This window comes from Durio zibethinus, chromosome 6 (assembly GCF_047325235.1).
Source record: "Durio zibethinus cultivar Kanyao isolate XHJ-2024 chromosome 6, ASM4732523v1, whole genome shotgun sequence".
Taxonomy (NCBI): domain Eukaryota; kingdom Viridiplantae; phylum Streptophyta; class Magnoliopsida; order Malvales; family Malvaceae; genus Durio; species Durio zibethinus.
Window position 1 is genome coordinate 33,538,503 of NC_143167.1, and position 11,846 is coordinate 33,550,348.

Consider the following 11,846-nt stretch of genomic DNA (forward strand, 5'->3'; position numbering starts at 1 on the left):
AATTTATAATAATATCAAATCAAATCATATTCTTTTGCCTTTTGTCTATATTTCACCTGTTTTGTTGAAAATTTTCATCATTTAAGAGAAAAGAAAAAAAAAAGGGATGAAGAATCCAACAACAAAGCAGCACGATGTTTGGGTTTATATTTGACGCTTTTTTTTTTTAATTTGATAAATAGTAATAACTTTTAATTTAGTTATTAAAAAAATAATATAATTAACTAATGTGTCTACCATCAATTATAGGCTTTTAGGTTTTGATAAAGTACTACATAGCATGTTTGAATTGATAAATATTAAAATATTTTTTAAATTTGTTTTAATACAATTTAAAAGGAAATTTTATATTAAAAGCTTTTTGGCCGCGAGATTCAGGGCAAAAAGAAGACAAATTGAAATGTTATAAAATTAAACAAAGAAAATTTGACAACTAATCGCTTGAAAAGCCATAGATTCAACGTGAGAAAGGTAGCCTTCAGAATTTTTTTTAATGAAGCAGGGGCCCATGTATTTATTAGTACTTCATTGGAATAGTAAGATTAAATTTTAGTTTATGAAATGTAAAATGACATATATATATATGTATATACATGCGAAGATAAAAATTTTAGTTTAAACTATAAAAATTTATTAAATTACTGGTAAATAATTAAATAAAAGGGACTCTCAATGACCAGCACGAAACAGAAATTTAGTACAATTATTTAGTTTCACAAGTTGAGCTGAAAAGCTGAGACGTAGAACAGTCGCAGATCATATTGTAACATTGTTTATCTTATTTTACAAGCCAATCCTCAAAGTTTTCAATAAATGGAGCCAAAGAATATTGGAGATCCGAAGCCAAATTTAGAGCGTAGTGGGTGGAGGTCCAGTCTTGTCGCATTTCCTCGGAGAAAATGAGAGGTTGGTCTTGTGAAGGCACCGAAGCATTGTTGTAATTAAGGTTACCTATATCAGAAAAATCGGAATTTAAAAGATCTGGCAGACAAAACTCTCCCACATTGTCGAAGTCAAGCATAAAATCGGACGAATTATTATTGGTCTTTTCATTTTCGGATATGGGTAATAAGCAATTAATTGAAGTGGATGCCGATGTTTGAGTCATTGGACAATGGCCATCCCCATTTTTTGAAGGCTTGGCCTCTCTGTTCCTGTCAAAATTAGGATCAACTTTTGGTGGGTACCGAGGCTTTACGAAAACCTTGGAGCACCTGGTTGCCTTTGTCAGTACCACATGTGATGAGGACGAACCATCAGTTGGTACCAGTTGGGCCGCCTCACTTTTCTTAATAGTTCTCCCATTAGATTTCTTGTGTTTCAAAGCTGCTGCTGCTGCTGAGTTTTGGTGATCTTGAACCTTTTTCCCCAAGTTGGTGTTCCAATAATTCTTTATTTCATTGTCTGTTCGCCCTGGAAGCCTCCCCGCAATCAAAGACCATCTACATCAACAAAATGTAAACAGTAAACACTGTCAAATTAAGCTTGACACCAGCAGTACTACAATAATATTTGTACTTTATCAAACTTTGAAAAACAGAAGAGTACCATGGAAATTGCTTTAAACAGAATGTGAAAAGAAAAATGAAGAACATGTCTACGAAAGAGAGAGAAGATAAAAAACCTGTTCCCCAGGAGTTTGTGAAGTCTGATGATAAGCTCTTCCTCGTCTGTTGATATGTTACCTCTTTTGATATCTGGCCTCAAATAGTTCAACCAGCGAAGCCTACAACTTTTCCCACATCTGTTCAAACCTGTTTACAAAGAAATTAACTATTACCACATTTCCGTCGTTTCTCTTTTATAATATAATGATCAATTATGCAGCTAATCCCCCCAACCCACCCCGCCCAAAAAAAAAAAAAAATACCAGCTCTTTTGGGGAGATTTCTCCATCTGCCTTCACCATGTGCTTTAATGTAATCTATAAGGATTTTGTCTTCAAGAACAGACCAAGCGCCTCTGTTCAGGCCTTCCTTGGAACAACATGGGCTCCTTCCCATTTGGCACTGCACCACCCTCCCCCCTCTCCCTCTCTCTCTCTCTGTCTCTCTCTCTCTCTCGCAGATGGGTGTGTTCCGAGTTATGACTTCTGATTTTCTCAAAAATGATTCTTGATACGTCTCCCTTCTTCGACGGGATAATTTATAGCCACCTTTTTTTTATATTATTATTTTAATTTTTTATAAATTTATATTTAATATATTATTGATATATATATTTTATTTTATCAATAAACTAGATTAAGATAATTTATTAATAAAATAAATCAAATAATAATATATCATTAATAAATTATTATTATCGAATTCACTGCATTATATAAATTTTATACATAAATAATATATCAAATATAAACTATAGTTTTAGATTATGAATCGGTAGCAACTTGTGTTTTTAGGGTTTGTATTTTCTAACGTGATGCTTTAGTTCCTTTATGAAAAAAAAAATCAATGTGACAAATTTTTAAATTTTTTCCTGCAAAATTAAATATAAAAAATGTAATAAAAGAATATATAAATGACGTTTTGGTTACATGTGCAATATGGACCACGTTTATTCTCGCACAAAGGAATAAAATGATAATTATTATATTAAATCCTTAGTTAAAATCACTATAATATATTTTATTTAAATTATATCATATATTTATATTATTAAAATAATTAATCATTTATTATATATCACATTTGATAATTAAATGATAAATATTTATTTTTATAAATTTATTAATAATTTTAATAATAAATTAATGATTAATTTTTTCTAATAATGTAATTATATCATATGATTTAAGTAAAATGATCATGCATTACTATATGGAGTATGACTTTTATTCAGATTCATTTGCATATTCCATGTAACTACCACCAAGTTAATTTTCTGCTCCCCATTGATGATGCAAGGAAGAATATTGAGGCAATTCCATGCAAGAGCCACAGTTATGCAATCCACAATAGTAATTTCTTGATCTCTTCCGAACTTATTAAGTTTGATATCTTTGTGTTTGATGTTGTTATTTTCATTGGATAGTAAATAAAATTTTCACTTGTTAGTTCTACTTGCTAAATTTGTAATTCATATCAACCTTAAATATATATAAAAAGAATTATTTCCGCACAATAAAATGGATGGGACATGGTGCAGCCATAGCATTGACCTTACCCTCTTTATCTTGCCAAGGAAATGACTGTAAATCACATGCTTCTTCCAAAAGGAAGGGTCCAAGTACAAATCTCTCTCCCAAACTTAAACTATATATGTATAGAAAGGGAAAAAATCATTCCAAAAACTTCAATTAATGGTTATATATCATACAGGATGGAAATTTAATTAGTAGTAACTTTTTTCTCATTTACTACGTTTGTAAACTCTAAACGACAAAGTTGACACATATAGTGATTATGCAGTTGATAATAACATTATCCCTTTCCCCAAGTTGGGCCAGCAATATCTGATCCTGCAATAATGATGGTTTCCTTTCCCTCGGAGGCTCAAACTAACCTTCTTCATTCTTGCATGGCTTGGAAAGTTTGTTGCAAAAAGCAAGCCGCCCACATAATTGTCCCGACCCCAAATTCAATTCGAAAAGATTAAAAAATGTTGCCACGACAGGTAATGATTGATTGAGAGGTACTCACATCGCTGACAAAAGTTTCCAATTGAAAAAAAAAAAAAATCAAAATCCTATTGTGCCTAACTTAAACCTGCACCGTCCACGTCCCATCATTGCTGGCATTGCTGTATTCTTTTACCACTTGCTATTAAATTTGCTGTGCATGAATCAAAACAAAATATAACAAATTAAGAAAAATACATACATAGTTAAAACGTATGATTGGTTTGTAACATAGTCAACAATCTTTTGGCCCCTATATACAATGATTAATTTCACAGACTCACATATTAAGAACCTTAATTAATTTGAAAGAATATTTCATTAGTATATAATATCATGCTGTTGTCTTCTTTCCTCTTCTTTTTTTTTTTTTCGAGGTTTCTAGACAAATCTAGCTTGATATTTGAAATAATTGTCCTATATGTATAGACATTGGATGCTTAATCATAATATCATATTTGTTTAGATAATGTTAAGAACCTTAATTAAGATGAAAGAATACTCTATTTCATTAGAATATAATATTAAACTGTAGTGTATATATATTTTTTGTCTTCTTTCCTTTTTCTTTTTTTTTTCGCAGGTTTCTAGACAAATCTAATTTGATCTTTGAAACAATTGTCCTATATGTATAGACATTGGAAGCTTAACCATCATAATACCATATTTGTTTAGATAATGTTATATACAAATAAATATATATATACATAAATGTTTTGTGATATTATTTAAAAAATGTTTTTTATTAAGTTAAAAAAGTTAATGAGAGATTAAAAAAAAGAAGAAATGCTCTTTTTATTTATATTTTTTTTGTTAAAAGTTATCAAATTTTAATCTTTAATTATTAAAATAAAAAATTAATATTTTATCTATAAATAATGTAATTATTAATTACAAATGTTTGTTTTTTTTAAGTGAATATATCCTTCTTTCCATCATTTATTTTTTAGAAGATTGGGAGTTTAAACTCAAAGTGCTTTGACCTGCTTAGGGCAATTACGTACGTATAAGTTTACCTATTGTGGAATCATTATGTACCCTATTAAAAAAAAGTTTTTTTTTTTGTTTTCTTTCAACTTAAAAAAAAAAGAAAGAGATAACAAGAAGGGCAAATACAATTACAAATAAATCCACAGTTTTATTCAAAAAGGGAAAAAAAACAAATGTTTTTATATTGTATGTATGTTTTCTTTTGGGTAAGTGATTGAAGTTAAAAAAAGGTTGAAACTGACAAGGTGTTTTTAACAAGAACAAGAACAATTTAATTGGCATTTGATTAACGTCTCCTCCTATACTACCACCTAATTATGTGACCCCTTAATAAATTTTAATATATATTTTCTTGTCACGTGCTTAAGATAATTTACTTTAATAAAAAGAAAAATTAGTCAATATTTAATTTAATAGGAAAACGATTAATTAAGGAAAGTTTAACTACTTTAAGGAAATAGATAATTAAAAACTATTCAATATTTAAGATTATTAATCAAGGAAAGTTTAAATACTTTAATAAATAATTCAATATTAATAAGGAAATAAATAAAATTAGTTAATATTTTAATATAATAAGAGAATAATTAATTGAAGATCAAATAATTAATTTAATAAATTACCAAGGGCATATATGTTGGCCTATGTTGTTCACTATTTGTAGTTTTGAAGTTCATTTTTTATACATAGTATTGATATATATATATATATATATATTTATATATTTGCCTTTTTTTTTTAGGGTAAATAGCAAAAAGTAAATTAAATAGTTAATGTAATTACACCAACAAAGCAATTAGTTGATAAAGTTTTCCTTTTCTCTTATGTTATTCTAAGAACTTAATGTTGAATCACACTTGGGTCTAGCGGGAATATTGCTCAATATATTATACCCATTGCACTATAGGAAAAAAAAACAAGGCTAGACCAAAAAAACAGCACTAAGAAAAATTCTAAAATTCAAAGACGAGATTATAAATTTAATAAATTAAACCTGGCATTCCATATGAACATATATTAGTGACTGTGTCACAAAGATAGCTACCCATATCGGTAATGCCAACGGTCATCAGGTTGACCCAAAAAGCCGACATTAGCGCAATGCATTTCGATTCTAAGCCAGCAAAATCATGAAAGAAGGTCGAAATAATAAACCAAGTTGAAGAGACTGCATTTTATATTTTATGGTCCCTGCCTGCGTAGCTAGGTTCGTCCTGCTCATAAATATGATTGTTGTTTTTGTTAGGTGCATCGACAGTGTCTCATTCAAATTGCTTACAGAAATATGTCTTCATACATATGAATGATAATGGCCATGATTCAGACACGACTTGTGTACTGTATAGAAATGTCCAAAACCGAACGGTTTGATCACTGCAATATTAGTGGTTTCATTCGGTGGAACCAGCTAGCTTGCAATTTGCTTCTTGATTGAATGAGAGTAGTTGACAACTCTACTAGTGTTTTAACTCGACTTTTCGAAGAAGAGAAGCAAAAAAACCGTGAAGAATTAGCTAGATAGGTCGACATCGGAGGACGCCATAGGCATGTTCGGCTCGGCATACTAAGTCAAGAACAATAGTAGAATGAATAGTAAGAGACTTAAGTGTCACCCGAGGCGAATCTAGGGGAGGGCAGGCAGGGCCATGGCCCCTCCCCAAAATTATTATAGCCTTAAAGTTACCCGTTTGGTTACTATTTCAACGTAGTTGTTTTAACACTTAGTTCCATTTCAAATTTAATTTACTATTAATTTAATACTTTATCTTAATATGACATTAGTTTTGCCGCTGAGTGTAACCATATTTAGGCTCAAGCTATCTCAAACTTTTGATGCGATCATTTAAGATTTCATTGATCATATTTAACCGGTGTCGTGATTTTATCATAAATTTTCATTTAATTAAAGGTTAAATACTCGTGTACCTCTCTAATTATATCTCTTCTATTACTTTAATGTTTAAAGAAAAAAAATCGCAATTAAATATTTAAAATTTAATTTTATTTGTAAAATGCATCATTGGTTAGGATGTTAGTTAAAGTGCTAAAGTGGCCAAAACAAAAACCATCATGTCATGTTATTTTATTATTTTATATTTAAAAATAAAATATATTTATAAATTTTAAAAATTCATATAAAAATTAAAATTATATTTTTTTAATTTTATAAAAAACTAAAATATATAAAATATAATTTTTTTTTATTTTTCATTTTTGACATAACAATGAGAAAGATTAAAAATTTTTAAAAAATAATAAGAAAAAAAGCTGGCCTGTCAGCGATGGCATTTGGCAGATCAAAATAGGGATTTACCTTGCCCGAAACAGGTAAACTGATTTGCTTCAAGGCGACCAAAATAGCTTCCGATATCTGACTTTTTGCTCTAATTTGTTCGGTCCAGTTTCCCTCCATGAACATTTTTAATATGCCTGTTCAGATCGAACTTCAAATGAGACAAGTTCTTCTGCTTCATTAAACTAGAGGTTATATGAACATCTTTTAGAGCTTGGGAGACGAGAAAGCTCTTATCTAGTAAGTAGCTGATAATTCAAATAGTAGTAGCACTCGTTTAACACATTTTATGTTGCAAAATTAAAATAGTGTTGGATAAATTACTACAAAATGTTATAAATAGTAGTGCTTTAAAATGTATTAGCAAAAATTTTTTATATTTTTCTGTAAAATGTAACTTGTAATTAATTCAATAATTAATTCATGTAACTCATTTTAAAAAATAATATTTAATAAATTTTAAATTTAAATCTTAATATTTAGAATTTTTTTTATTAAAAAATTTCTGTCTTTTGTAAAAAAATGTAACTTGTAATTATCTATTGCAACAAAACACTACTTATGTTATAATATATTGCAATATTTATGTAAATTATTTGAAAATAATTTGTTGCCAAAAGAAATTTGTTGCAATGGTGATTTATATTTTTAAGTTGTAAATGAAAAAAAATATTGGCCAGGCTGTCAGCTACACGTCCATGTCGGGCCAACGTGGCCCAAAGAAAAAGGTTGTCAAGTTGGCAAAAACAGGTCCACAAGGACCACAACCGCAAGTTCTTGAACCAAGAGCCGAATGGAAAAACCAATGATCTCCTTCGACAGGGGAGACGGACAGACGGTCACTATCTCTCACGTGGAGCATAGGGGCTTGCCCAAGGACTTTGGAGAACTTGTTTTTGTACTTTTTGTAAGCCATGAGTCTTTCATTAAACCTTAATTCATGTTAAAAAAAAAATACAACATTGATACCGAAGCCCGAGTCCTATAAGGAAACTAGACTACCAAAAATTATACAAACTGTAGTTTTTTTTTTTTTTTTTTTTACGTTGAAAAATGCAATTTGAAAATTTTAATAAAAATTTTAAATACAAAATTTTAAATTTTAAATTATTAAAAATTATTTAAATTATATAAAATAATTAAATTTAAATTTAAATTTATATAAACTTTAATTTAATACTACAAAAAGTAGCTAGGTTTGTAAGGTATAGTTTGTTGGATTCTACAACACTAGCACAACCGAACAAATTATGGGAAAATAATTGAGAGGAGCACACTTAGAAGATACCAAAAAGTTATCACTACAGTCGTGTGGCCCCTCAGAAACTCTCTTCTTTTGCAAAATCATTTAAAGTCGTCAGGGACAATAGTTACAGAAAATGGCCTTGTTCACGCATGTATCATTAGGTAGCCACTTCCAGACAGAGACTGGTTTCCCAGGTCGCCAGCTTCCATCACTTTGTACGTAAAGCATATATGCCCTTTTTTACAGAAATTTATTTTAATAAATCTGATTAAGGTAACTTTTCTCTTTAAAGTTCGATGTTTTTACATTTATAAAGGCTGTTTTGGCTTGAAAATTGTTATTGAAAATTTGTAAGAGTTGGGCAATGTAATTGGAAGTTTAAAAATTGTTATGGAAAAATATAGTTTGATATGGCTATGAAAAAGTATTATCCCTAAATTAAAGTATCTAAAATAGACATGAAATATGTAAAGGCATTTTGTCAGTCCATTATCTTAAAATATTGAGTTATAGAAAGCAAATGATATGAAAATGTTCTCAAAAAGTAAAATCATAAATTCTTGATTGTTTGGTGGTTATAAATATTTGGGAATATTAATTTGGGGGATGAACAATGCATTTGGTTTCAACTCTCAAGTTTAGAATCCAAATTAATACTCTCTTAATATAAACGTAGTGTAAGAATAATGGATGAAGACTAACTTGTTAAGTACAAAGTACACAATAAATTCTCAATGTTGCCATTAAAATGCATGCAGGACATGATTCAACTTAATTAAACTAATTAAATTAAAAACTTATAAATTTTAAAAATCGACGAGCTTTAGCAAAAAGCCGTACGACTTCAGATAGTACTTCAAAACTTGGGTCATGAAGATTTTGGTCCAATGGGGCCTTTTAGTTTTGAGCCTTTAATTCTTTACTTCAAAGATTTGTTTGGTTTTCCTTGTTTAGTTTGCCAATTTTTGCAACATTAATGAATGCGTGTTATAGTCCAACTTTTTTTTTATAAATAAAATTGTAATTTATGTACGAATAAGAGACAAAATTACAGATATTAAATTTAAATTTTAAATATATTAAATATTATTTTTAAAAATAATTATATGAATAAATTAAATTAAAATTTGAATGCCATTTAATTTTATGTTACTAAATGATCACTCAAATTATTGCGTGAAATTGGAATCTTAAAAAGATTTAAACCAAAAACAGAAAAAAAGCGGAAAGAAATTAAGGTTTACCTATATTCTCAAGCCACATGTATTAAATATTTGAAAATTGAAGCCGTACGTTCAATATATACTATAAGAGATAATAGTATGTTTCAGGAGTATGAAATTAAATAAAATTTCGTTATTAGAATTTGACTGAACTACGAAATTATTGACTTTATTAACTTTGATGAATTAGTCCAAGAGATAGAATGCTAGACTTCGGGGATCCAAGGTTTCAGTTGTTTGGAAAAGGTCAGAACTAGCCCTCGAGGTATCAGGCCTTGCTGCTGATTCATCCGATGACCTGTAAAGATCAACTTGATCAAGGTTTAAGTTGAAACCAGCGCCGTATTCCCCATTCTCCGCCGCATTGTTACAATGTTCATCAACCTGTTGAATTGGATCATGGAAGTCTGTGATTGGAGCGTCCAATACAAGAAGTTCATTGATGTCAAAATCCAACAAGAAATCGACCGAATTATCCTCATGAACAGATGAAGAATGGGTCTCAGCTGTCTGATTATCTAACAGTCGCGGGATAACATTGACTGCCTTGGTGCACTTCACTGCTTTGGTTCGAATCACCTTGTGTTGATCATCCGTCGTTATCTTCGGGGAAGATTTGACGCATCCCCGTTTTCCCAGCTTGTTAAGCAGCATATTAGAAGGTTGGGTAGTCTTGGGAGTAATCTTCTGGCCTTGCACTCTCTTACTCAAATTGGTATTCCAGTAGTTTTTGATTTCATTGTCTGTTCGCCCCGGTAATCTTCCGGCGATGAGAGACCACCTGAAAACACTCTCAGACGTGTAAAATTGTTTGAAAACACCCTCAAACACCCTAAGACCATGGAAGGAATGTAGGGTGTTTAAAGAGATCGATAGTCATAGGAATAGGATTGGGAATGTTGAGTTTACTCATAGGAAGGTTCCTTTATTTTGTAACCTCGTGGTTTACGAAAGAAATAATCTCCTTTGGCTGAGCAGAAAAAAAGCAAAGGAGTAATAAAAACAAAAACCAATGATAAATTGTAATATCTCTGACAATTAGCAGTTCCATATGAAGTTTAAAGTCACCCACCATTAGCGGGTTTTGGTGGGTCAGGATTCAGGATCACTTCCTGTTTTTCTAATTTTAAATATATTTAGTCTTCATTACAAGTAGAAATTGGCGATTTGATATCAAAACAACAATTACTCATTCATCGCAAATTTGACTTTAGTGGTCTCCTCCATCGAAGAAATTCATTCATGAAAAGGATGTTTACGGGCCAAAAAAATTTTTAATGCACTGTTTCACCGACATTACTACTGTTCGGGAGCTCGTTTTCTTCCAAGACAACCATTTTCTACTATTAGTACTTTACTTGCGATGATATGTTGATTTCCTTAGTAATTATAATTACCTGTTACCAAGGAGCTTGTGCAGCCTAATAATGAGTTCTTCTTCTTCGGCAGAGATGTTTCCTCTCTTAATATCTGGCCTGAGATAATTCAGCCACCGAAGACGGCAACTTTTCCCACATCGCTGCAACCCTATTGTACAAAACTCAAGCACATTCCATTACAAAGATTATTCAAAATCATGAATTCAAAGAAAAGGAAAATAAAAATAATAAGAAAAAAATCAGAAAAATCAAATTAAATCTTATAATAAAGTAAATCATGAGTTAGTACCAGCTCTTTGAGGAAGGTCTCTCCATTTCCCGTCACCATGGATCTTAATGTAGTTTATGAGGATTTTGTCTTCCCTGGCAGACCATGCCCCTCTATTAAGCCCTTCTTTAGCACAGCAAGGCCTCCTTCCCATTTGCGTACCCCTTGCTTGCTTAATTGCTATAGCCAGCTGGATATCTCTCCTTCAGTACAAGCACTCTAGCTTGGATTCTTTCACAACTTATTAGTATTATAGTTGCAGTCAACCCCTCTCTTTGCTTTCTATAAAAGAGTGAAAAACCTGTCTATTTATATACACGCAATATGCTCAACTACTTCTACACAAATTAATACACCGTATTGTGGCTGACCTTTGCATACATGGCAACTATATGAATTATATATAGTATATGTTGCCTATGATTAAAGCAAGGAATCGAAACGCATTTATTTGTCCTAAACGACAACTTGGTATCACGTTTCTTTAGTTATTTTATTTCTTTATTTTTTTTTACTATAGGAGTGTAACTGATCTTCGACTAACATTTTGTACATATATATAGTTTGAAACTTTGAATGTCGAGTCCACATTTCTTTTAGTTATAGATTTATGCACTTGTATTTTTTTTTTTTTTATATCTCCAACTTATGGCATCCCTTTAACTAAAAAAATAGTATAGCATCTCTCTGTATGTTTTAATTATTAAAACAACTTGTATATGTAATCTATGGTAATTAGATCTCTTTCATTGAATATGACGTTAATTTTAATCATGTACAAAGTATATATATGTATATGATAAAAATTTTACGAGTTTATATTTAATG

General features: G+C 30.3%; 2 protein-coding genes across 2 annotated transcripts; both read right to left on the reverse strand.

Moving 5' to 3' along the window:
- Window positions 1-619: 619 nt before the first annotated feature.
- Window positions 620-2,052, reverse strand: LOC111284895 (transcription factor MYB1-like). The gene is made up of 3 exons (XM_022873983.2): window positions 1,871-2,052; window positions 1,625-1,754; window positions 620-1,442 (listed from the first exon to the last, which is right to left on the reverse strand). Exons 1-3 carry the CDS (start codon window positions 2,001-2,003, stop codon window positions 779-781), a joined length of 927 nt encoding a protein of 308 aa, XP_022729718.2. The 5' UTR covers window positions 2,004-2,052; the 3' UTR covers window positions 620-778.
- Window positions 2,053-9,440: 7,388 nt separating this feature from the next.
- On the reverse strand, window positions 9,441-11,320 carry LOC111284897 (transcription factor MYB1-like). The gene is made up of 3 exons (XM_022873984.2): window positions 11,040-11,320; window positions 10,769-10,898; window positions 9,441-10,152 (listed from the first exon to the last, which is right to left on the reverse strand). The coding sequence occupies exons 1-3, from the start codon at window positions 11,170-11,172 to the stop codon at window positions 9,558-9,560; spliced, it is 858 nt and encodes a 285-aa protein (XP_022729719.2). The 5' UTR covers window positions 11,173-11,320; the 3' UTR covers window positions 9,441-9,557.
- Window positions 11,321-11,846: the final 526 nt, after the last annotated feature.